Source organism: Megalops cyprinoides, chromosome 13 (genome assembly GCF_013368585.1).
Source record: "Megalops cyprinoides isolate fMegCyp1 chromosome 13, fMegCyp1.pri, whole genome shotgun sequence".
Lineage (NCBI taxonomy): Eukaryota > Metazoa > Chordata > Actinopteri > Elopiformes > Megalopidae > Megalops > Megalops cyprinoides.
The window spans coordinates 11847125-11874249 of NC_050595.1; the positions used below are offsets into that span (position 1 = coordinate 11847125).

A 27125-nucleotide genomic window follows, 5' to 3' on the forward strand; every position below is an offset into this window, starting at 1 on the left:
TGAAATTGTCTGGCTGCTTGATTGAACGATTGTGAGATATCATGGGCTTATTTGTTTTTGTTTGTAAGCGGCCATCTCACCTTGCAATTCTCTTTTTTCTGCTATGCAGTATGGTTTATTCCCTTTGCGAATGCAACTGTGCTATTCATTTCATTTATTTAGTTTGTTTATCTATCTCCCTACCTTGCATTCGTGATATCACTATCAGTAGGATTCGTCGCATTGAATGTTTCACTAGAAATCTTCTAGTTTTAAGGTAGTTCTTTTATTTTTGTAACTGCATTGGCATTAATTTAATTATGATACCTAACTGAGGTATTCCAGAGGGGGACTGTTGATCCCCTATAGGTGTTACTGTTAGGCTGCTGTTAAAGCTAAGTTAATGTTAAGTTTTCTATTTGGGGAATAAGACAGGTTTTATTGGACTTAAGAAAAAAAATGTTAAATGCTTCTGGCTAAGAAAAGTAAATATCAAACCCATGCATTCTCAAACTGGCATTTATCCAGAATATAGAGCAACAGTGCGAGCCTTGTGTTTTGCTGTGAAGATTTAAAATTTTGTGTGTGTGTGTGCGTGCGTGTGAGTGAGTGAGTGAGAGAGAGAGAGACTTTGTGTGTAAGAAATGTCAAACCAAACCTAATTTACCTGTTCATAAAATAGTCCGTTAATATAGGTAGCCCAGGTAGCCCTTGTTGAAATATTCTCCTTATACCCTGGTTTTCAGAATGGAGTCAGATCAAAGGGAAATAGTATTCCCACCTGACTGATGGAGATTTCTTCTTTAATGGACTTTGAAGGTAAAGAGTCAATAAATCTCCGATTGAATTAGCCCATCATATTGCGTGCATTGAGAATACAGAAGAATATATCACACACACAGACACACACACACACACACACACACACACACCTCCTCTCCTCCTCCCTCCTATAGTCACAGCGATGCTGTTTACATATATGGGTCGCTTAGGGAGGGTGAACCTTCTAACTCTGCCTCATTACAATAACAATACGGCAGTTAATTATTCAGAGCAGATGTTGCCAAGTGACATCAGGTATGGAGTTTTTTTTTAGGGGGATCATTGATTTGGGGGTCAGAGTTCGCTGTTTGCCTTTGTATTCAGAGTTAATCTGCAAGACGTGGAACCGCACCGGGCAAAGTTTCCATGCCTGAAAGCTGTAAGAGCATGTTAAACATAGTGTAGAGCATAGAAAGTGCATGGCCGTGGTAACCAGGATTCAGCACGTATTCTTGTCTTACCTGTTTTAGAATGCGTGTTTATGAAGTTCCAAAGAGCGAACGATTCCCTCCGTGCTCATATCAGGACAACTTAACTCGCTCATTAATCTAAATTCTTTTGCAACCTTAATCTGCATGCTTAATTAATCATAAAACTAGGCGCTAAGTAATTTCAGCAAAGTGTGGCTTGTTATCCGACACATTTTATCAGTCTTGTGCGAACTCATTTGGAAACACCTGAGGATGTAGCAAAGGGTTTGAATAGATAGAGAAGCCTTTGTCAAAGAGTGCCATTCATCTAATAAAACATTTGGTGCATGAAGTAATTTTAAATTTTTTGCAGAGAGCAGTACTGATGCCACTCGGGGGAACGGTCTCAGGGTGTAATTCTCTGAAAAGTTGAACAAACATCACTCCACCACTTAATGAAAATGAATAACCTTCGAATACTCGTTTTCCCAGCATTTATTAATCAAACAAGCCTGTCCGTTACTCTGCGGACCACTCTATGATTATTACTGATGTCACTGTGGAAACAAGGCCACTTGTCAAAAAGGTCAGCATTTACATCTCAGCTTGTCTCCAGTGTGTTTGAATTCCATCAGGACTGGGGAAAATTCAACCTGAAGTATTGTGTCTTTAAAGATTTTGTTCCCTTAGATTGAATTACTCCGAAGAAACAAGCAAACAAAAAATCCTTGAAATATCTAAAGACAGTGTAAGGTTGATAGTAGAAAGCTAGGTGACGATTTAATTGCTTCTTGGTGCAGTGTTTTCAGATAAGTGGTTTTTATGTTCTTTATATGACTGTAGCAAATATTCTGGCCACTGTACGCAAATATAATTCCTTTTGTTTGACAACATGCCTTTAGGTTCTGTTAGCTGGACCTTGACAGTACAAAGAGAGTAGGCTTGGAGCTTTTTAGACTAACTGATCAACTTATCCCCCCTCTCTGACCATGTTCAGTGCGTCCTCAAACACAAAACATCCTAGCAACAAGCCGTCATGATGTTTTTTTTTTAGATTGATTTGATGTATCGTTTCGTTTGGCTGCCGCTTTTAAATTCCGCCAGAGTAATACTTCCCACAGACTTTGCTGCCTTCCTTCCTCTCAAGGTATAGATGTGCAGGAAATGAAAAAGACTGCGAATCAGCTGGAGAGGAGTAACTTCACGAGTGCCTGTGTAGCTCCAGCTGCTAAGTGTAGCAAATAATGCACAGTCTCCAAAAATGAATTCATGATCTCATCCGTGAGCCTCTCTCCCAGTATGCTGTGAATTCTCCACAGCTGACAATCCGTCGGCCCGCGAGTGTGAAATCTTCGTACGTTGAGCGTTACTAGTTAATTGATTCGCAAATTATTTAAAGTTTGCCGTGCCCAGGGGAGCCCTCGGCTCTAATGACGGCAATTCCCAAAGAGTTAAAAAAAAACTCTGCCTTCCTACCCAGCGTCGGACTGCGATAATAGGCTATCACGCTTATCTGAAGGTCTCAAGGAGGGAAAGTGTTTTAGCTCTCTTCCCCCCGAGTTTTGAGCCATGTCTGGAGATTGATTGGAAAATCGTCCCTGATCTGGGAGATGAGCGTAGACATGTTGTTGGCTGTGTAGATTGATGCTGCTGAGTCCATTTTAGCCACATATGGTTAAAATTTGGAAAGCTGGTCTTTTCTTCAGTACACAGGCCTTTTCAATAGTTTTTTTTTTGCATGTAAAACTCATGTTCCCTCTCTGTTTTTATGCATACACACACATACACAGATATACTGTATGTATAATAGCCACAGACAGATAGACTAATAGACAGGTAGATAAAATTTAATTTTAAATGCTACATTAGGTGAGATATTGTGACTAATCTGACTTCAGTAATTTGAGGAATAGGATGAGAAATTTCTTAAGTTCCAGTGGCTGCAGTTATCTGAAATTAACATACAACTGTTTCATGTCATTTTTACTAGATGGCTGGAATTAAGAAACATTTTTCACCATATGCTAGTAGCCCAAAATTGGAAATACCTACATTGTATGAGTACATGTCCCGTTTTCTGTTGTAATTGAGTTACATCAGCTTCTTAAAAATTATTTTTCCTAGTAAGTTTGAAGGCCAGTGTTGATCAGGGCTCATCCTGAAATAATACTAAAAAAAAGCTGCTGAAAAAGCGCTTGACTTTTTTTCTTGTTTTTTAAAAGGGCAAAGCTAGTTTGCCAATGTGCATTCAGAAATCTGGTGCTCTAGTTGCTCAAAAGCATTTACAAGAGACATCAGTGTTAAGACATTTACTGCTGCAGTCAAAACACAACACACTGCATTACAGCTGATTGTGTTGTTGCGAATTACATCAAACAGACTGCAGACTTATAACAGACCATTAACAATGTTTATGATACCAAAATGTAATAGAATGTCTTTGTTAATTTGTAGCCCTGTGTTTATAGAGTTTCCTATGGCAAGGGTTGCAAAACCTCCGACGGAGCTTTTGGTCCCCTTGTTAAAATGATCTGTTTCTGTTGTTGTCCACGAAGGTAAAATGAGAACAACAGCGCTGAGGTCATTTCTGCATAACTAACCCATCGAGGAACGTGTTTGTGCAGCAGGCCTCTGATTGCGTGTTTGACAGAAAACAGAACATTAAACTTTGGGTCAAAAGGCAAACAGCACTTTTCCTGTCCAAGACAGTCTCGACAACACACTTTGACATTCTGAAAGCAGTGGCGAGCATGTGTTTCACCTACAGTACAATGCAGTATGGTGAGTTTTCGGAGACCATATTCGAAGCTACTGCCAAAGTGTTTTCACAGTAGCGGATTTTACTTTCAGGGAAGATAACGCCAACTGAATTTGCCAGAAGACAAATGTAATCCCGCAGTGAGTCGTGTCTTAAGTTGTTTTTCCATAGGTTTCAATTCAGCTTTCGTTTTGTATATTTTTGGAAAAGTGTTGCCAGATAGTTGTTGAGAGTGAAAGAATGCACTTTTGTCACAAAACATTACAGGTTTCACTGAAACCTCTTTTTTCTCGTGGCATGGTTTAGTAATTCTTCAGCTACGTTTTTGGTCTATATGTGTTCTGGGAGAAACAGTGTTGCACTGTGTGCTGCAAATTAACGTTTAAATTGGAATGAAATGCAGAGTGAATAGTGAATGTTTTGACTCAGCTGTAGTTTAAGGTCCCTCTTTTGCAGTTTCATTTTTCTTCATTACACAATAACTTTTCCTAATTCATCTCTCTGCTTTACGCGGAGATCTGAAAGCAACTTGAAAACATCAAATTATAGATGCTTGCCATAGATTTTTCTGTAAACTTGGCTGAAAACGCACTGGCTGTAATTGATTTCCACTTTACTGAAACGTAACCTGAGGTATCCTCTGTCTCCTGTTTTTTTTTCTCTTGTTCACTGGGGATATTCGCAGGTTTGCCTGTGTAATGTTTCCATTAGAAACGCCATCAGCCCAGCTGTAGAAGGTGCTCCCTTCCTCAGCTATTAAAAGGCTGTGTCTCACTGCTAATATCAAGGAGCCTCTAATCTGGGCCCCATTAGCAGACGCTGTCATTCAGACACACGGTGTCGGCCTGATTTAAATAAAATGAAATGAAGATAGTTGTTTCTGGTCCCCTGGCTTCACTCATTGCCATAAACATATGCTCCGCGCCCCACTCCTTTCCATCTTATTTATGACTTTAATTTGTTGTGTGGGCTGCGCTAGAAATTAAATTTAATACAATCCTCCCAGGGACCCTGTCATATAATAACATGGTAATTTCTGTGTATCCTTTTGAAAAATGAGGAAATTAATTCTTCCTGACATGTTCTAATTATTCCAGTGTGAACGGCAAATCCCACCCCCCCCAACCACCCCCCCCGGCCCCAGAAGTGTCAGAGGCGAGCTGCTGCCGGAGAGCGCGGAGGTGCTAATGCTGACCAGCAGTGCGTTTAATTTGAAACATGAGCAGACACCTTTCAACACACCTTCCTAATGTTGGAGTGCTTTACACAAATTAATTCACTTCTCATCTGGCAGCTTTGACTTAGGAGGGTGGGCGGTGGGGGGGCGCGCTGAGGGGGCGGAGGGCGATGGTGATGGGGACACCACAGGAGTGGTAGGTGAAGGAAGGAGGAAGTGGAGTCGACATCTTACTGTGCCCTGCCCTGTGTCTGTCAGCTGGACTCAGCCCTATGTCCCATCCTCTTATCTGGAAAGGTGGAGGTTGGGGGCTTTGGTGGTGGGGGGGGGGGCTTCTGGGATTCCGGGATTAAGCACTACACCCGTCCCCCTCCCCCCTTCTGTAGGGACCCTTTCACACCTCTCCATATTCAGCTGAGACTCCCGAGAACAGTAATTTCATCACGCTGTCATCAGCCAGGCGGAGAGACAGGGGTTTTACAGCGTGGAGATGCTGTGGGGATGGGCCGTTCTTCTTGCAGGGGTGCACCCTGTACCGGAAAAACCTCCCCTGCTCAGGGAAGTAGTGGGTAGCCGCTTTGGTCCAAGATGCAGCCACTCTGTCAAACAAGAAAGTTCTCTCTCTCATCATCCCCCAAAAGCACACTTACATCCTGATGCAGGTTCAAGCACCCAAGCCATGCGCTGAGTCTCCCATAACCTGGAGAAGAACATGCTTTTGTCCTGCATACGTTGTGTGGAATAGATTTTTTTTTCTCTGGTTTTGAGAGGGGAACTTGACAGTCAATCAATTTCCTTCACATTCAGAACGCTGTTTTTCAAATGCGCCTTTCAAAGCTATACATTTGTTTTGTGTGATTGTGGGAGACGCTTTGTCTTTTAAGATCGTTGACCCTGTGGAGTTTCATCTGACCCCGGCATTCAGAATGCTGCCCTTGACTAAACATGTATTTTTTAACCTATTAAAAGCCTATGCCGAAGATAAGTTCTGTAGACTGAAATGTTTTCTTAGTTAATATGTTCTAAGACTGCACATTCGTTACTGTTGCATCATTATATCATGTTTATGCAGTATCGCTCACTATTCAATTTAATTGTAAGGTAAATGCAGATGTAGATTTCAGGTCAGATTTTCAGTAATCACACATACTGTGTAATTGTGTTGGAGGTGCACACCTGTTAAAATGATATAAAGGCTTATAGTTGGGTTTGTGTTGAGCATCATGGTTAGCAATAGAGCTCGGCTTTGGGCTAGGGTAATGGGTAGGTGTAGGACCAGGATTATTCACTGAACATGTCAAATTAAAGAAACCAAAAGATTTTGTTCCATAGTAATCACTATGTAACAATGTATTGCTAACACTGGTGCGGTGCATTAGGTACTGTGTAATTCCATATGTAGTTCTTATAATTCATCTGTAACCCATTTGTATGAAGAATGGTTTAAGTCTTAAGAAGATGCTGAGTTATACAATGCAGATTCAAATATGATCACGCTTATTTCCAAATGTAATGTCAAAAACCACTCTCTGATATTTTCTCTGTAGACATCTGCCCCTTTTTTTTACCAGAACAGCTGGCTTGGTACCCATGGATCCCTCCTGGAATCATTGATTTGTTATTTACTGAAACAAAGACTTCAACATTGTTTCTGTTTGCCTTAACCAGGAGTTTGATTTACTATTCAAAAAGATGTTTAAAATAACTGCAGCAAGAAAACATTAATATCCATTCTGGCCACATGTAACATGTAAGATGCAGTGTGAGCAGCACTCCCCATTTGGAGTTACATTACATACATTACATTATTATCATTTAACAGATGCTCTTATTTAGAGCGACTTACATAAGTTACAGTTTTATCCATTTGTACGGCTGGATATTTACTGAGGCAATTCTGGGTTAAGTACCTTGCCTAAGGGTACAATAGCAGTGCCCCAGAGGAGAGGCGAACTAGCAGCTTTTTTGGTTACAAGCCCTGCAGCTTACCACTATACTGCACTGCTGGGCTGTGTATGCTTAAAAGAATTAAGCAAAACTCAGAGGGACACATCAACACCCTGCTGTCTATTGTTGGTATATGTGTGTGGGCATACGTGCAAATATGCATATGTGTGAGAGTATATGTGTCTGTGTCTGATACACACTCAGGCGTGACTCCTGTCAGACAGGCCCAAACCTGCTGTAATGTAGTCAGTGAAACATTCCCATTGACAATGAAACTAACTGAATAATGGGGATGCACAGTGCCTTAACAATAAGGTGAAATGACTGTACTCTAGTCTCAGTGTGACAGTGCTCTGCAAAGAAGGAGAGACAAAATAACAATTAAACTTGTGGGCTGTAATCGATTCAGTATGCACCCTGCATGCTTGTGGAGTCCAAGAATAGCAGAGTCATGCTGTACCCCCCCCCCCCCCCCCCCCCCCAGCCAAAAGAGGTACTTCATAGTGTGCGGATAGGGCTCCTGGCTTTACTCATGGAGGAGAGACGCAAACATGGCCACTGCATGAGGAGGGATCAGAAGTCTGCGAAACCTCCAGGCTTAATCAGTGCCATCTTAGCCTGACAAGGGGGAGCAGCTGGCCTCATTGAAGAAAAACGAAGTCACAGCATTCACACCCTCTCCTCTTTCCAAACAAGGCAGGAGCCACGCCCTTGCTCATCCACTTGTGCTCTCAGCTTCCGTCCGTCTCACTATGCTGCAGTGTGCGTGACACTTTAACATTAATGTTTGCTGTATAATATTCTTTTTTACATGCTGTCACCATGACTCTGTATTGCTCGTGCAGAGACATCCACAAACCCCACATGCTTTCAGTGAGCAGGCCAAATCCAGGCTGGGGGGAGCACTGTGGGTGCCCTTCAACTTTCATACGTAACACTGGCTGCTAACAAGGAGGGGTGGGGTGGGGGGGGGGGGGGGGGGGCAGTTGGATCCTTGAGATATGCCAAGGCCTAAATGACTGTGGTGTGGAATTAATGCAGCAGTCAGTTTTGACTGGAAGTTTGAAAATCTGCTCTATGTTAGGGGAGCGTGCAGAAGCCGTGTTAATAGCCAGCTTGTCGTCCATATGGTTCTGCTTTAATGGAGCACATTTGTTGCAGATGGCGGGGGAGAGCTGGTTGGACGGAGGCTCATTTTGGCAGGCCCAGGTTCCTCGAAAGGCCAACTGCGCAGCCCTGCGCAGCCCGCAAACGCCAACCCCCCCCGCCCCCCGCCCCCCGCCGCTCTGTTTTGCATAGCCAGTGCCTTTTGCACGAGGCCTGCTCGATATGTAATCCTCTCAGCCCTACGTTTAGCTGTAGGAGAAAGGGTAGAAGCGATGTGGTGCGTTCTGTTTTTCCTTAACTCTACCTCCAAACCGCAGTGGACTTCCTCAAGACTTTACTTTGTCACCTCAGCTCATTTGAGGGACTATTGGGAAGAAGTGAGGGTAATACGGAGCAGGAGAAAAGGGCGGGGCCTGTTCACATGTCCTCACTAGAAAGGAATTGCAGAGGGACACGTCCCGCTACCCACCGCTGCAGCACGCAGCAATCTTCTGCCTGAGGGGCTGGACCACAACAGGCCGCTATTATCGCTGTCATGTCCGGAGCCGCGCCTTAGCTCCACCAAGTCCTCACCCTCGCAGCAGCGAGCTGCAGCAGCGCTGAGGTCAAAGCCCAAGGGAGCTAAGCCAGCGCTAGAGCCACGTCTGGCCGAGCTCAGCCCCGCCCTGCCCCATACCTTCCTTCCTGCAGCCTGTAGGTGGGTTCCGTTCCTTCCGGCACGTGAGGCCGACGCAGGTTTCGCAGTGTGCTTTGCCGCCTGGCTGCCCTAACAAAGAGGGGGCCATAGGGGAGAGGAGAGAGAGGGCAGGCAGGCAGGTGTTTTTTTTTTTTTTAACACTCCCTCAAAGTGGTGAGGAGACACGCTTGATTGGGCCTGCACCGTTCTGCTGCTGTTTTCTCACGTTGTCACCGTGGTGAGCGGCGGGCACCGCGGGAGCCAGGGCTGTCCAAGGGCCGACCCTAACCCCCCCCCCCACGGACGGCCGATTGTGCGAAAAGCGCCGGGGCTAAGCCCGGCGGGCCTCTGTGGCGGGCTGAGCGCCTCGCCCCCGGTCTGAAAGGCGCCGTGTCCTTGGGGCGCCGGCTCACTCTTTCCATTCTCTCAGCTCCGCGGAGCTCGGGGGGCAGGAATCGTGGATCGGTCTGCAGAACCCGGAATGGCTTTGGGCTGGGAAGCCGCTGTCTTCTCGCTCTGACGTATGCTAATCGTCACAACGCTGTTGGGAGGGGGTTGAATTGAATGGCCTGAGAAAACATTCCCCCTTTTTTTTTTTTTTTAAATTTGCTGCGGAAAGTTCCGTGCCTAAGACCTTGGCATGGCAGAACATATTCCAGCTCTTGCTCTGGGCAGATTGATGGTTAATTGTACAGCGATTTGCATTGCAGAATTCAGAATCCCCGCTGAAGAATGCTTCAAAGTCATCTCAATACCCGCACTTCCTTAACTGATTACTGCATTTTGAAACCACTTTTTAACTGTACATGTACAGTTGCTCCCAGTTGCAGATGTTTGGGTTAGAACTGCTTATGCCCCTCCATGCTGAACATACCCCAGGCACTGAGCAAAAGCACTTTCAGTCTGATTCATGTTACGCTTTATGGTTGGAACAGCACAAATCGGGGGAACATGAACAAGCACAACAACAAACAAGACTGCATTCTCTGTAAAAACAAAAAACTCCAGAGGCCAACAGGAAGCCTATAGGCATTTCAAAACACGTGTTCCACAGCTGCGGCCGAGGCGTACGGGTGACCCTGGCGAGCTGTGACATCACGTAGGCGGACAGTATGGCACACCTGTTGCCGAGCTTCCAGAGCCCACACCGGCTCTGCCTCGCACAGAGCTGGGAGGAACTGGCATGTGTGCATTGGCCACATTTATGCAAATTACCGCTCTTGTGAAAAGAAGTTTTTTACATTAATGGCGTAAGAGAAAAGGGAGAGACTGGGCGGGGGGTGGTAAAGGAGGGTGGGGGTTTGTTCTTGTCACTGTGCTTTGTGTGTAAGGAGGACTGGTGCATTACTGTATGTGTTTGCCTGTATTTGTGCCGTTCCAGTCACAGCACTCTCCTGTGTGTTCCTCCCGCCACAGAATCCCACTGCTGTCATGGAGGGCTCTCTTCGTAGCAGCTTTTTTCTGAGGTTAGTTCTTCCCTTTTGATGTTGCGGGGGTCAAACTCATTTGTCCTTTCACGGCTGCGACATCTCTCGACACCTGGTATTTGATCCGGCGGGAGACGGTGACAGAGAACGCGCTCTCCACCCCCCGGCTGTGTGTTTGTCAGCGAAGCAACAGGGTCGCCGTGGCCCCTCTGGCCCTCCATGTAACACCGGGCATGCTCACGATTGCACCGTGCCTCACAACAAAACTGAAAGCACTTCATTTCACGCGGCCGAGAATCTCACATGACACATTTCACAACCTGGGCACTTCACAAATGAGTTGTTTCCTTGTTCATATTGCATGTGCGTGTTTGTCCTGTCAGCTCTGTACAGGTGGTGGTAGTGGGGGTGGGGGGGGGGGTGGGGTTGTGTTGGGGAAGGGGGGAGGTGGGTTGGTCTCAATACGGGACGTACATTTTCTTCGGCACGCGTACCAAGAGCCGAGGGCGCCATTTTTTCCCCCCGCTGTCCTGCGATCCTAATTAAGAATTTGCGCTGTCATTGCTGGGAGGAAATAAATACCCGTAAGTAGAATTACCGTTCCCCGCTCTTCCTGTGAGTTTCCCTTCTGCAGGCCCGAGTGTTGCATCCTAATTAGTGCCGTCTCATTAAGAGTAGCAGCAGCATCTGCCTTTTAGAGCTGCTGTCAGCCAAACTTTACTGAACCTAATGGATCCTCTTTGATACCGCCGCTTCGTGCTCCCCACACATTGATTGCTTAAGTGTAATGGAGGTCATTTATTTGATTAGATTTACGCCAATTTCTTTCAAACCTGTTTTAACCTAATCGAATAAAGGGCATTATGGCGTGACACACCTAGCCTGAACTTAGGCTCTCATTTGTTCGTTTATTCCTCGAACGTGCCATGAGGACCCATGTCCTTTTTGCTGTTGCCAGATGTCCATGGCTTAAGGGTTCAGGAAGTTTGAGTATGTGTTAAATGCACTGGACCACGGACTCTTTTGATCGTGCTAGTATATTCTTTGACAAGAGGCCAGCTCAGTCGTTTTTTGATTTTGATTTTGCACCTCACTCAAGTAGTGTAGCCCCCCCCCCCAGGATATGGAAGAACGCTCACCTCGCTGATGGATCTGTGGGCATTTTCGGACATGCCATCTTGGCTGTCAGATGGAAGAAGTATACCTGTGAGCCTTTAAGGGGGTGGGGTGCATATGCCTTATTAAAAGAGGTATTTTGTCAGAAGTAGGGAGCACACGTTACCTCCCTCTTAATGGTTGGATTAGCAAGACTGGGAGGGACCGAAGTGTGGAGTAGACAGAGAGGACACCTGACTCCTGTATCAATTGTATTGGAGTAAAAAATTTGAATTACCCCTGTGTCCCAGAATCAGGCATACCACCATATCCTTTGTGCTACACAGAGTAACTAAAGTGAGCAAATGTTATTGTTTTTGTATCTTAAAAAACATTATGAATTTGGTAGTCACTAAAATGAAGGCAAAAGAGAGAAATTAGAAATGAAAAAATAAAAAACATAATACTTGTAGGCTTAGGCATGGACTGGAAATCATATCATACCATTTCATTGTGCATTAAAAATAAATTTGGGGAGACATGCAGAGAAATCATAATGTTTACTCACATAAAAGTTTTATAATTTAGAGAGCCAGTAACAAAAAGTTAAAAAAAAAAAGTTTTGGTTTTTAGTTGCTAAATGAAATCTCCCATCATTTGAAAGAGAATGCGTATTCATATAAGCACGAGAGGGTAAACATTACCCCATTAGAATGTATTTGTAATGTTATAATTTTGCAGTTTTACATTGCCAGTAAATGTAAGAACATCCATGGTTGCTGGATTGCATTATTCCATTTGGTCACAACATTTATCTGAGCCAAAGTCTTGGCAACAGAGGAGCAGTTGCTGGTTTCCACAGCTCCAGTGGTAGGAAGAGGGACTGGTGCTTTGAGGTGCAGGCTCTTTGTGTGCTGACTCTGCGTTTTGGTTACTTTAAAAATTCCTCATCTCCCATACACCAATGCCAAGTGACTTCACAAAATAATACCACCCGTCATCATAACTCAGCGATGGCTACTTCCTATTACCCCCCCCCCGCCAAATCTGTTATCTTTGATGAATGCGGGATAACTGTACCATCTAGTCCTCTCAGTGTGTAGTGATGTGCTCCCAGCGACACTCAATCCTCAAATTATGGTCCATGATTGATTTGATAGCTGGATGACATGATGTGGCATGAATGGAATGTAGAACATTGTCAGGTTAAACTGGCTAAAACTAGAAATTAGACATTGGATGCATGCAAAGGATTGTGGGAATGAAAGTCAGAAAAAAATTGTGGGAGATATGGGACATGCTAGTGACGTGTTGCTTTTGTAATTATGAGGCTTTGTTCAGTATATCAGTATATCAGTTAGGTAAAGCAGTGGTTAAGTAAAATCAGTGGTTATTGATTTCATTCTTTTCTGTTTTCTTCTGAATTTTGCTATTTTTGTTTTTGTTTTGCCTGCCTACTGCCTACTGTACATTACATTTCATTTTGTTTGCCTTAATGTATTTTTTATACATTATTTGCATATTTTACACATGTAATTGCATGCCTTATTTTGTCTATTTAAGTTACTTCTTTTGTGTGTAGCAACAAATAATAATAAAAGGGTTTAATAAAAATGGTATGTAAACACATTTGTTAATATAACTTAATATACAATCATTAACAGAAAATAGAAAAAAAAATGACAGCTTGGTAACAAGTATTTATTTCAGCAAGCCATTGCTATTTAAAATGACAGCAATTCTGTTTTGACATTCTGGTGTTCAGAAAAATCTAAATCCAAGCCTAAACACATTTAGTTATGTACATACATGTATATTTCTTACTCACAGAAAACTTGACTTTAAAATGATGCATTTAGTTAGTGTCTGGGCTGCATAATATAATTCTTATTTTAGCTCTTGGCTGGGTGATAAATTATGGGCATATGTTGGATTGTTACCAGCACATCTCCTTTGTACCTTTCCTCTCTCTCCTTAATACCATGTAGTGGGGATAGTGTTTGACTCTCACCACCTGTTGAAGGAACAGCATTTGGGCTCTAGCCTGTCATAGCTGCATTAAGGGAAGAGGTAACAGGGAGGGGCCAGTGAAATGTGGCACCTCTTAAATCCACTAGCGAGTCTTACAGCCAACATCTTTAAAGCCAAAGCTCTCAGTGGTAGAAAAAAAAAGAAAAAGAAAAAACTACTCTGACCTTTGACTGCTACAAAAGGCTGTTTCATAACAATTTCCTTTTGTTCTCCCTTGGAGTTATTAGTCGGTGAGAAGACTGGTTAATCTAAGTAAATGCATCATTACAGTCCTAATCCACATCCTTCTGTCAATGTCTGTTTTAATTAAATGAGAATGGGCGGTGGAGGGATATCGCGCACATGCGCAGGGAATCGGAGGAAGAAGGCCTTAACAATCAGGATAAGATTAAAGCCAGGCTTTGACCTGGGTCCTGCCCTCTCGCTCAGCCAGCGCTTATTGTGTTCTGGTGAGAGGGGAGGCGAAGAGAGAGAGGGAGCGAGAGTAAGAGGGAAGGAAGAGAGAGAGAGAGAGCAAGGGCGAGTGAACGACTCTAACGCACAACACCACAACATCTTTTATTAAGCGACTAAATTGGGTCAAAGGGGGCCTTGTCAGTGCAATTATGTGAAAGTATGACAGCAACTCAAGGCTCATGCTTCGAGCAATTAATACGTCTATTTCTGCGCGGCTCTTAGAAAGGACACGCTGGCTTTTTAGCCTGGAAACACTCTTTCCCCGCTGAATGAAGCAGAGGGCCCTACTAGCGTGACTTCTGCACAGGGGCAAGAAGAGGCTTTCAAGCACTGAAATCCGTCACTCAGTTCTACCATGGAAATGCGCCCCTTTTTCTGAAATTTTTCTCTCGCAAAAAATGGAGTCATTGCTTTTGTTGTGAGTCATGGCATTTCCAACTTTATTTAAGCGCTATGCTCAATTACAGCTGTCAAAATATGAGTCCGTTTTGATGTAAGTGAACTCATACCCGGTAGTAGTCATTTTTAGAGGCAAGTCGAGATTCCCAGAAGTGAAGTAATTCCTCGCTCTTCAACTTTAAGCATTTTTGACTTTATTTTGTAAATAATTTAATGTGCTGCCTTTGCACTGTATGTCCAAAGTAATGACAGCTGAGCTTCCAGCTCGATGTAGCACATGCTAGACACGGTTAGAGACACATACGCTGCAGTTCATCACAGATGAGTGTATCTCTTACCCTAAAACTCAGTAACCTCATTCAATTTTTGTGTTGAAAAAGAAGAAAGACTTTTCAAAGTAAAAAAAAAAAAAAAGCAGATCAAAACTGAAAAGACAGAGAATCAGAGCAATGTTTCACTTCCCTCTGAATGATTGGCGCACTACTGTACTGATATTGTTAGTGGTCTCTATTGTAGCGTTATCTCTGCAGTGCTCTCAGTGTATCACAGTCGTTTGTGTGTGAGAGAGTGATCTCTGCAGCAGTGTGTCACAGGTGTATCTGTGAGAGAGACTGATCTCTGCAGCAGTATCAGTCTATCACAGCCTTGTATGTGTGTGTGTGTGTGTGTGTGTGTGTGAGAGAGAGAGAGAGAGAGAGAGAGAGAGAGAGAGATCTCTACAGCAGTCCCAGCTTAATCCCTATGGATAGGACCTCCTCCCACATCTCTGCCATTATTTGATGTAATGAAAAGAGAAAGTGTGTAACACTGAGATTGTTAATTAATTTAGTCTAACAAGATGAAGATAAATGAAACACACCGGAGGTTGACGAGGCAAAGGGGCCCACTTAGCATTCCTGTTCCCCTCCTGCTCTGCCCTGCCGCACAATGAGACGCATTTAAAAGGTGCAGCGCCGCGTTTGGCCACCCCGGCTCTGTTTTACACAAAGAGCCGTTCACCCAGCTGCTGTAAGAACATAAAATGCAGAAGCAGCCCTTTGATAGCTCATCGCAACTGTCTGACGCTCTCCACGTAGGGACGATGAAAGGCAGTGGCTTACCTGCTTATTTATGCAATATCTTATGAATATTAAGAAATGTTGTTGTTTTTATGGTTATGTTTTTTTTTTAATTAAAGACGGTGTAATTTCCCAGGGTGTTCTCTGTCTGATGTAGTGTAAATCACTGCTGCTGTGTTGTCCTCTCTCCAAAGTCAAATATAACTAAAAAGAAGGCTAATTTAATCCGGTCCACCCTGGATCCGGCACAAGAACCGCACCATACCCAAAACTGTGTCCTTGTAAAGCTCAGCCCGTCTCCCCCTGCTGAATGGCCATTGGATAACGTGACTCGATGGCTATTTAAGAAGTGAGGGAAGCCGACAAAAAAAAAAAAAAAAAAGAACAGAAAAAGGACATTTTTTAAAAAGCCAGACAGTTGTCTTCTTCCACATCTCTTTCAGCAAATCAGCAGTCCTGTCAAGCTCTCTCAGCAGACGGTTCTGTATGGGCCAGCATGGCAGCACAGACCCATCATTATGGCACCCATTCTCCACTGCTTTATTTTTCAAGCCGGCAACAATAGGTTGTTGCTTGTGTGGACAACAGCAGAACAATTACGCTCTCTGTTTGCGAGGCAGGGCAGCAGTTTAATGTCCGCTCCTCCATAATGGACTCATTATTGTTATTCTTAGACCGGGACTCAGGAGAGGGAATAGTTTCTGGTAGTACGTCATTATTTTGCAAATTTCGATTAGCTCATCACGTTGTCTATACGGTGAAAATCATAGCTAATTAAAGCGAGGGGAGACTCCTCTACCAGCCTCCAAGCTCATGAGTTAAAAGGTAGCACTTGATAGGCCAATAATATGAAGAAAGGTAGTAAAAAGAAGGATTAGCGCTGTTGCCGTAGTAACTCCAACTTCCATCTGCGAGGGAACAATGGACTTGTGTTCCTCTACCACCTTGGCTTCAAAAAATAGAAAAAGAGAAAGAGAGCGTTCTGAAAGGACAGGACGCTTTTTAACAACAAAGTGGAATCCGGCCCTAATAGGCTCTGTGGTGCGAGTTGTTAGGCGAGACCACTGGGGGATAGGGGAGATGAAAGGTCACCACGTAATCCAAGGACAGCAAAGGTCGTTGTCCCCTTTTACAATAGCAGTTTGTTTTGTGCCTCCATTTGTTCCCCGCCGTCAGGCCAGACGCTGAACCGAATACCTGCAGCTCACCCATTTGAAAGGCACAAAAAAGAGGGAGAGAGGGAGAGAGAGAGAGAGAGAGAGAGAGAGGGAGAGAGGGAGATGGGGAGAGAGAGAGAGAGAGAGAGAGAGAGAGAGAGGGGCAGAGGAAAGGAGGGGAGGAATAGCCTGGTGCAAGGAGTGCAGGAGTGAAACGCGCCACGCAGCCAAAACCTACTTGTTACAAGCTGACTCTAAACAAACACAAACTAGATTTATGCCAGAGATTTGGAAGAAAAATAACCTCTCCTATAAGCTGTCAAAGGGTGTTTGGACCGCCTCCAGCCGTTCCCATACGCGTCCCCTGAGCGGAAGAGGGAAGACTGGTGGGGGGTTGGGGGGGGGGGGGCAGGTTGCTACAGTTTTAATATTTGTTTCTGGCACTGCTCACTCCCCTCAGATAAGACACCTCCCCATGGATTCCACTGCATTGCACGTACCCACTTTTTTGCATTGCAAAGGTCTGCATAAAAAAAGCAGATAACTCCCACTTAAGTGTCTTATTTAAAATATCCACCACTTTGTATTGTTCAGCATTTAATTTGATGGATTTCTCTCCATGATGAGGAGCTATTACAAAAAAAGGCAAGGAAAAGGAAAAAAAAACATTCTGTAACAGGACCCGCTAAAGCTCTGTTCGGAACGAGGCCTGCCACGCTAAACCACCGCAGAGTTGCTGTGATCTATGATCTACGGTCATATGTGTTTCTCCTTACATTTTATGTCTCCTATTACAACTGGAATCTGTCTGCTCGCATTAAGCTAATTTATGGTACGGGCCACTGTAACAGCAGTATGGGTTAATGAATTTGGCATTACTAATTAACTGCTATTGAGGGCTGAATATTAATCCAGTGTCTGGGATGAAGTGCAGATCTTGCAGGAGGGGGGTGGGGACAGGATCAGTCTGTACTTGGACTGTTCATCTGCTCTTCTTGTCAGTCAAATATTTGTAGTAGTATCTGTACTAGATGGGACAAACATAATGTGTTGTTAAAAAATTGGATGAATGTGTAGGATATGTGCATAAGTAATGCAGACACAGTCTTAAAGTAATAGGCATATCATCAAGCATATTTATCACATTTCAAATAAAGCATCTACATCTTCCTTATGTTTCTCTTGGGTGGTGAACGGTCAGTTTATAGCAGTCAACCGCTTGATTTTTTGGGTCTTTATGATCAAAGCACCAACAGGAAGTTCATGGTAGGCTGCATCCAGCCCCCGGGTTGCCAAATGAATAGCACTGGTCTATACCTTCTGTTACTTCTGATTTGTATCAGATGCAGACTCTGAATATTCTGATTTCTATTGCATGTGCACTGTCTGACTGTATCCCCTCTGATTTATATAGCATATGCACTGACTGACTATATTTCAACAGAATACACAGTTTCCTTATAGACCAGAATTTTTGTCTTACATGATGCAGAACATCTTAAATACCAGAACACAAAGTACTCAAGGATAGCTTTATTATTTGTTTTTCAGTCCAACAAATTCCAGTGCATGTGCGCAAAGTCAGTTCCAATTCCATGCAGCCTGAAAGAGAGATTGTTGATATGATTATCTTTAATTTGATAGAATGTCTTGGAACGATAAAACACAGTCTCTTCAGTTAAGAAAACACAAGGAAAGGCCTATTTAGAAATGCTACAACACAGGTGTTACTTAATATATTTTAAAATACTGTCTTTCTCCATGCATGGAATCGTAGATATTTTTCCAAGTAAACTCATGCTTTGGTATTTATATTGCTATTTCTGCCTTAATTTGAAGCCCTAGCCACACATGAAAAATGGCTATAAATAACAGAACTGATTAGCAGCTACAGAGGTGAATTGAGGACATTTATATGCTGTACTATGAACAAAATGTCCGCACTGGGACTGGACAATGGCTGTGTTATGCAAGCAGAATCGACCAGTTACCTCAGACATAGTGCTCACAAATAGGAAACGAAGTCCATGTTTCTCAGAGCATTCAGGCAGCAAAGGTCAGCAGCATCGGCCTTCTTTGTTGTTTCTTTTTTCCATGCTCGCATGGACTCGCAGTCCTCAGAAACACCTGGTTTGCTCTAGGATAGGGACAAAACCACAGCGCTTTGTGAACCTCTTCAGTGCAGCACTCATGAAAGTATGCTAGCCCTGTCCTCACACACACAACCAGTAAGGCTCCAATTCAGGGTGTAATGTTTAACCCTGACATTCAGATGTTACTGTCCAGAAATGTTTAGTTGTTGCAGTGCATTTCCTTTTTACTCGCTCGACGTGTGTTGTGACAGGGCAGTGGCACTCATATACAGCATGTGACTCATGCTTTTATGTGGTCTGGAATACCATGGGGGGTCAGCTAGAGTTTTGACAGCATGTGGCACTGAGGCATGTTGGAGCGCCTAGAAACCAGGTGACAACTTGTCTAAGGGTGGAGGCTTGGGTTAGGAGGGTTTCTCCCACCCCCAGCTGCTTCAGTAGACCTGCTGTCTCTGTTTCCTCCACTCCTCCATCAGCAGTTGTGTATCCTCCCTCTCTCATAGCCTGGCACACTCTCCCTCTGAGCCAAGCCTTTCAATTTAGATTTCAATTAGTGCCATAATGTTAGTTTTGTGATTAAGATTTCTGTCCTCCAGGAATCAAATCCTGTCTGCTCCTCTTTTTTTCTCCTTCCCCGGCAATCAGATAGAATCTGATGAATTGTGCATGTAATTACGGGAAGTTATTGAATATTCAGATCGCTAGACACCCTCAGCAAAACCTGATGACTCTCTGTGAGATATTCATAGTGCATTAACTCTAACTGTATCAAACAAGTGGCCCAGTTAAAACCCACTCTGGTAATGAGAGAGGGCCAGTGTATGCCATTAGTCAGAGATAATAGCAGCCGCTAAGGGGGACTTAATTAAAAATTACACAGGCACATTATGATCTGCCTTGTTTTCGTGTGCGACGGCTTCATTCAGAGCGAGCTGTGCCTGTCGGTGCTCTGTGTAAGAGAGGCGACAGTCTGTGGGTAGGGCTAAAGCAGAGAAAGGGCTTGCTGTGGGTGGGGCCACAGTACAGGAAGGGCTCACTGTGGGTGTGGCCAGGGCAATGGGAGGGATAGCTGTGGACAGGTCCAGTACAGAGAGAGGGTGTCCAAGGCCTGTCTATGGGTGGAGCTAGAGCAGAGGGAGGAGGTCATTGTGGGCGGGGCAAGAGCAGGAGAAGCGTATACAATGGCAAAGGTATGATGATTCAATGGGTGTACTTCCACAGTGAACACCAAGAAATGCTCGACTGGCTGAGAACATTTCTCAACGTGCGATCAGTTTTAATGCGCTTCACCGAACGCGTTTCCAGGCACACGGTGCAACCCCTTTGTGACTGCCGCTCAAAAGGAGAGGGAAAACGCTTAACATGACGTGGGCAGCGAGGACAGAAAGTGAGTCATTTTGACAAGCTGAATTGAAGGATGATGTTTAGATGCTCACCTGGCTGTCTTAACCCTCTGTGGAGCCAGGCATTGCTGATGGGGAGCCTTATAGCGTACAGCTCAAAATCACAGCCCGGTACTCCAGCTGGTACCCACCGCTCTCTCCATGATGGGTCTGTCGTTCCCTAATTTCCAGACTCTTATGTCCCTCTTTCTCATGTTATAAGTAATGTGATTTTAAAGTATGTTTCAATACGCTATCAAATCTACAATACACTCTAAGAGACATATTGATGGGACCAGCTCATTAAAGGTGAGACTGCCCAGGTGGGCTCCCGCATCTTTGCTGTCATCCTGTTTTGAAACGTATTTGCCTTGATGCAGCGTAAGTGTGCTGTGCTGCTTTCAGTCTCACCCTTTCAAAAGCTCTGTATTTCTATAAGTCCTGTGATGGAGCTGCTTGCTTGTGACAAGCACTTCTCCTCCTGGACCGCCTCTCCACTCGATGGCTGGCTGTGTGGGCATTCAGTAAGAGCCAGGCATTCTTACAGGAGAGGGTGATAGGCTTTCATACGCCTCAATCGCACACACGAAAATAGCACAAACGCTTCAAGTACACAGTGTGTATACTCACCACACATTAATAGAAATAATGTGTGAAGTGTGTAAACAGCTTACAGTAAGGGTACTGTACATACATACTGAACAATCTGTTTCAGTGAGATTACTGATTTCCATACAGATTTATAGTATTGAGTTTAACAGATGACATGTTTTGTCATAGATTTGCCTGTTACATATTCTGGAAGAATTAACTACAAACCCATTTATATGTGTGTGTACTAATTCCAGATAAAACTGCGCTATTCTGCAGTTAGCAGATGTGGTGTTCATTTTCAGCTTTGTGTTGAATAATGTAGATGCGCTGATGTGAGCTGAAAAATGTGTTTGCTGAATTCATATTTATAAGTTTGTTTTTCTTGAAAATGCAGAACAGAACAGCTAATGGTAATTTGAGACAAAATAATGCGGCTTCCTAAATGGTAATTATGTGCCACCTCCCTGTGGGTTCAACGCAGGGAGGCACTGTGATATGGCCCTGATATCTGGAAAATCCAGAAAAGAGGAAGATCTTTTATTCAATTTTTCACCTAATATCTGTCCATAGTTTTAGAGCTAAGTTTTGGTCATCTGAGTAAAAGTAATTTAGATTTTTTTGGTTAAAGCATCACATAATTTTAAATGGTCAAAAGGTTATCTTTGAGAACATCCCATAAATAATGTACTAATCACTGTTTTTTATGCGTCACCACACTATTTTACTGCTATGTTTTTCAGGACAATTATTGATACCACAGAACTCAGCACTCTCTCCACTTTCAGCTCATTTAATATCATTTAAGCTCACTGTGTGTTTACCAAAAAAATGTCTTTAAAAATGCATACAGTGGGAAAAATAAACAGTAGAAAGCTTTGCAGTAAATTACAACTTTGAAGAACTGTAAACACGAACAGTCGGCTATTGCTTCGACCGCAGATATAATTAATGAGCTCTAATAATTTATTAAAGCTCATTTTGTCTGTTTGCGGCCTGAAGGCTAATGCGGTCCTCCTGTCATGGAGATGTATGAAGACAGATGAGACGGAAAGCTTTGCATTCCTCACAGTGCGTATGACAAAATTCCATGCTTTTCTCCCTGCGCTGGAAATTCAGAAGGAAACCGCTGTTGATGTGTCTGCGAGATCATGTGTTGCATAGTGTATTCCCATGCATGTTACAGCATATTTCATGTGATTATTAATGTATGATATTTACTGTTTAGAGGCCAAAGGGACGTATACCATCGTTCTCTCTGAAAATGCTTTTTTTTTGCCAAAAGGCAGCCAATTATCTACATAAAAGATGTCTTAGACCGTGAAAGTTGAACTAAATTTTTACTTCTGTTTTTAATATTTAAATTCCATCAGGCCAGAAACCTCCAGAGGAATGAGATGATACCGTGTTTAGAACTGATGTATGGCTTTTGTTCTGTTGATCTGTGAGGCAGAGTAGGCTTGCATAGGCCTCACCTGTTAGTTACTGTGCGACAGCAGAGAGGAGTGCGTTATTTAAGCCTTGGAAATGGCATTAGTGGCCTAAACGTGTGGATACCGCGACCCGCTCTGTGTATATTATTAGGCTAATAGGATTGGACTTGTTTACAGCAACTGTTAGGTTAAGGTAAGGTCAGAGAGGGTGCTTACGCTTGTGTAACGGCTTTATTTACACGTTACAATGGCGGCGCGGCGGCCTCTTCACCTGACACGCGGGAGGTGGGCCACATGAAGGCGGCCCAGCCTGCGTGGGCAGGGCGTACTCTGTGGCCCTTGATAACCAGCATATTGCAAAAGACGACCTTTGTCAGACCCTGGCTATTGTTTGCAGATTGGTTGCACATACCGCGTGGCTGTGAAAGACACATCTGTTCAATAGAGAGAGAGGAAGAGTGAGGGAGGGAGAGAGAGAGGGAGAACTGCTGAAGCCACATCCATCCATACTGTACGCACAATCCCTCTCTCCGCTTATCAAATATTTGTCTGGCCTTCACCAGCTATTTACCTTTGTCTGTTTGCTTTGGATATTCCAGTCTATTTGAGTCGAGATAGAGACAATATTACCACATACAGTATTGGGCACAGGGGAAATGTCTTTTTTGCATAATGTACCTTATGAATGAATTCTGACCTCCCTTTTTATATTTTTGTTCATTAGTATTATGGGAAGCGTATATGAACATCATTAATTTATTGATCGTGTTTAGTTTTTTAAATTTGTTTTTAATTAAGTTTCACTACTGTTTTTTGTTGATTGATGTGTAGATGGTTGAGGTGAGCGATTCTGTAGCTGAATGTGGAACCTTTTTCATAGTGTCTGTGTTTCTAATTCTTTGGTGATAGACTGCAGAGAGCAACTTAAGTGTGTACATGTGTGGAATACACCCAGTCTCTGAAAGACCCTTTTAAAAAGGAGCTACTAAAACAGGATTTTATTAGTTTAATATGTTTTTGATTGGTTCTGTGATTTTGAGTTGAGTTCATTAAGTAGCCTAAACCTTTACAAATATGAAGAGACAAAGGCTGCCTTTGTCTAAGCACTGGAGGGGAAAATGGAGGAATAGTTTGAGATTACCAGATTATTCCATATTTGCCATTCTGAACCTGACAGAGCAGAGGATAAAGCCTGCGGTTGCAGAATGCCGAAAATGGATCTCTGAAGGCGATCCCAGGACCCGGCAATAAAAAAGACCTGTGATGGATAAAGTCTGAAAACCGTGCTGTGCACTTGTGGTTTTTAAGAAAGCAATTTAGTTAATGATTTCATTCTGAAACCCTATCATGATGCATGTCAGCATGTGTCCGCCAGGAAAAGAAAGGAAGAAGGTGTTAGTCAACCGGACTGCTCCTGGATACCAGGGGCTAGAGCTTCTGCTAAATGTCACTACAATTGGGATAGTCAGACAAAAAGAGAGAAAAAAGACAAAAAGAGAGTACATTCATCAATCACTTATAATTTTGTTGGTGATGAAATTATAGACATTTTGTAATTTGTTGGATTTTAGAGTTTTTTGTAGGAGTGAATGGTCCCTTTAGTGTTGAAGGCAAATTGAGGAGGAAGTTCACGGCTGAGGGACAGTGGTCAGATGCATAGTCAGCAACAGGCTGGTGAAGTAGAGAAGTGTTCTCCATCAGTCAGAGAGAAGTCTTCGCTTTCGGTGGGAAATCCTTGCGCTCAATGTTCTGTATTAGTCAGAGAGATGTCTTTTCTGTCAGTCATAGGGAGGCCTTTTCTCTCAGTCAAGGGGGCGTTTTCTCACCTCAGTCTGCGAGAGGTCCTGTCTCCCGATTACAGAGGGGTCTTCGCCATCAGTCAGTGGCTCGTGCGTGTCATGTCCCTGATCCCCACAGGGGCTGTGTTGCACTTTTCTTTCTGTTTGACCACATCTGTCAGCCCTTAGGTTTTATTAGGCAATGCTTCACGTTCTGTTGGAGTGGTTTCCTTTGCACGTCTGCATGTGAAACCATCGTAGTATTGCTAAAACAGGAGCCATTCATGAACGTCTGGGAACCAGATATTTAGGTGATTATTCAGCTCAGTGGTGAGAGCTGTGGTCTAACTTTAAGACCTTGTTTCTCTGTGCCTTATTGTTTTTTTAATAGCTATCAGTCTCTGTAGTGACTTTTAAGCCTCTCCGAACAGACTCTGTCACCCCCCCCCCCCCCAAGACCTGATGCATTGCTACACTCTGTTGACCATGCCTTGCCATTCAGCGAGGGATAATGAATTGGTTTCAGTGGTTTAAACCAGAATTCAGTGTCAGTTTCCCAGAATAATAAGGCTTAATAATAAGGTTTAATCATGAATCTGTGAGGTGTATCTAGCTGGCCCTCAGTTAATCAGTTCCTTTAGCCCGCCTCATATGGGTGGGGCAAAGGAAGTTCCTCTGTTTTAATATTCAGACTGATGTGTCACATGAATGAAATGGAGCCATGTTTATAGTCTTTCCTTATCATCCTCAGTTTGTCAAACTTCCCCTCAGACTAAGTAACTCAAAGAAAGTCCAGGAAGACAAACATGGATGGGTTTTTTTGTGCTTTGTGCATTCAACCAATGAAGTTCTGTGATTCTGAAAGAACGAAAGAAAGAAAGAAAGAAAGAAAGAAAGAAAAGAAAAAAACACAAGGAAAAGGGGTGGGACCAGCTGTGACTAATGAGCTGTTGTTCACCCCGGCCCAAGAATAGAGCTGCTTAATCATAGCAGCGTTGAAGGTAATTTCCTCAAATTTTTCCCCCCACAGAAATCCAGTTATGAGATGAGAATGAAAGGGAACAAAACTGCTTTTCTTTTCATTATGTGCTGCAAATTTTCCAATTTGGGTGACCAGCGCTGGCGAAGCCGCCTATTTTTGGAAGAGAAAGGAATTGGGGGGAAAAAGCGAGCCACTGTGTGCCGACATTCCAGATGTCCAAACGGCAGTTGTACCAGCCCAACTTTTCTGGGCGCCGGCTGCCAATGGTGACCTCATGAGGTCCGGCCCGAGGACTGAGGCTCACAGTTCCCCAGCCGCCGTGCCGAATAGCCCCTTCCTTTCATATTCCACAGAGTGTCTCCAGTGTCCCTCTCCTTTCCTGTCCTTCATAATTAGCCATTGTTCCCACTGTTTTGGCGAGTCCTTTAGAGTTTTTTCAGTCCACCCCCCCCCCCCCCCCCCTTGTGTTTTCCCCTCCTCCCCGGACTCCTATCTGCTCATTGTATCTCTCTCGGAAACAGAGAATCTTGTGATATCCCTCTCTCCCTCTCACTCTTCCCCTCTCTCTCTGTTTCTCTCTCACTAACTCCCTCTCTCTCTCCCTCTCTCTTTCTCTGACTCTTTCACACCCCCCCCCTCCTCCTCCTCTTTCTCTCTTTGGCAGTCCCTTCCCTCTCTGCAGCTCGCCTAAGTGTGGACTGTGGGAGTTTTTACACTTGATTTGTTGAATCTGAGCTCTTTGCCGTAAACTCTCGGGCCGCACAGAAGAAACTATCTGTATAAATGACAGAAAGGAGCTGGCCCTGAATGGCGCTTTGTTTACTGTTTTCCTAAAAGGGGGCCCCCCTCTATATTTCATCTGTCAGAGTTGCTTTTCTTTCCCTCAACAATGCTTGATTGTTTCCACGAAAAATTCAGGTTCCACAGACAGGAGAGTTCTGTATTATATTTTCCTGCCAAATTCCGATCTCTGTTTTCCTTCCCTTGCGCTCACAAAGGCCTCATAACTTACTGTCAACTGTGAGGCCAACCACAAAGCTCCACTGTTGCTCAGCAAATAGGCTCTGTTGGTTTGATGACTTGACTGGGCTGTAAAGTTTGCTTAACTGCAGCGGCAGTGACAGAAGGCACATTGGGAACCACATCCCCCAGAAGGCCCTAGACCTCCGCACGTTTAGAGGGAGAGAGAGAGAGAGAGGGGGAGAGAGAGGGGAAAAAAGAAAACACAAAACAATGAGCAGCTTTGCTCCTCTGTGAGTCCCTCTTGCATTCCGGCCACTGCCACTGAAAGCGGGCGACGGAGCCAAACCGCTCCTTGTCGGCTGCCGTTTTCTCTCGCCACCCTCCCTCCCTCCCCTCCTGACGGCGTGTGGGCGCGTCTCCACGTGGAAGTGTTATGACACAGCACAGTGGCTGGGACCGCTGGCCTGTTGTCGACCGAACACCTCCGTGCCCCCCCTCCGCGATCTGAGAAGGTGTTATGCCGTCCGGCTCTGAGGCCGCCTGTCTGGGACAGCCAAGAGGGGTCGTCACAGAAGGGGCCAACGGGCCCTGTGGGTGAGTGCCCATCGACCCGCGCCTGGTAGGGAGAGCACTCAAGCGCTCTCTCATGGGCGGCCGTCCGGGAGCGCGTAGCACGTAGTGTGTAGTGTGTAGTGCGCAGCGCGGGGGAATTGATGAAGCCGATGAACTAACCTAGCAGACTAAGTGGTTGTTAAACTGAACTATGAGCAGGGGTCTAACAGGACACTCCAAGAGGATATTATTTTGAATAATTTACAGCGCAGACTTACTGTCGATGCTCTGCTTGATACCTGCAGCGCACTGTTAAGGACACTGGCTTAATCTGTCCTGAGAGGGTGTCTGTAGGGTATGCTGTACATGTTAACGGTTCTAACTTACATGATTTTGCAATGGGAAAAAAAAGAATGCTGGGTGAGAGAACACATTATGAATGAAGTGCTGTGGTGACTGAGAGGAGGTCAAAAGTTGTGGAAAAACTATTGAAACAAATTTATTTGGACTGGTTAAGAGCTGCCTTTTGGCAATATGCTTTTCTCTCAAACCATGTGTCATTGTGTTATATTATTGTTCATAACTGTTGTCCACTTGGGATTAAGTAATTTTTGTTCATTTTCAGAGAAATAAGCCAAGTATTATAAATAAATTCATTCTTAAAGTAATATTTAATTTGTTATGAAATTAGAATTTTTATTTTTTATCTATATGAAATGTGTTATATGTAATTTATCGTTTATTATTTAAAGAATGATAAACACATCTTATATATTTGCGTAAATAATTTATGTGTGTGTATGTTTATATTAATTGCAGTTTTAGCATATAGAATTATTTGGTAGGAATATA

General features: G+C 43.8%; 1 protein-coding gene across 9 annotated transcripts in view; it reads left to right on the plus strand.

The window, feature by feature from the left end:
- Positions 1-27125, plus strand: part of LOC118787886 (transcription factor SOX-6-like) — a 170839-nt gene that overhangs the window by 30621 nt on the left and 113093 nt on the right. For 4 of the 9 annotated variants that reach the window (XM_036543630.1, XM_036543628.1, XM_036543629.1 and 1 more), the window contains exon 3: positions 10293-10342. The exons of 1 other annotated variant lie outside the window; for it this stretch is intronic. In XM_036543630.1, the coding sequence (XP_036399523.1) occupies positions 10308-10342 (35 nt within the window). In that variant the 5' untranslated portion in view covers positions 10293-10307. Of the gene's footprint in view, positions 1-10292; positions 10343-25898; positions 26316-27125 lie in introns of those variants that run through there. 4 more of the 9 variants (XM_036543626.1, XM_036543627.1, XM_036543635.1 and 1 more) reach the window with 2 other exon arrangements.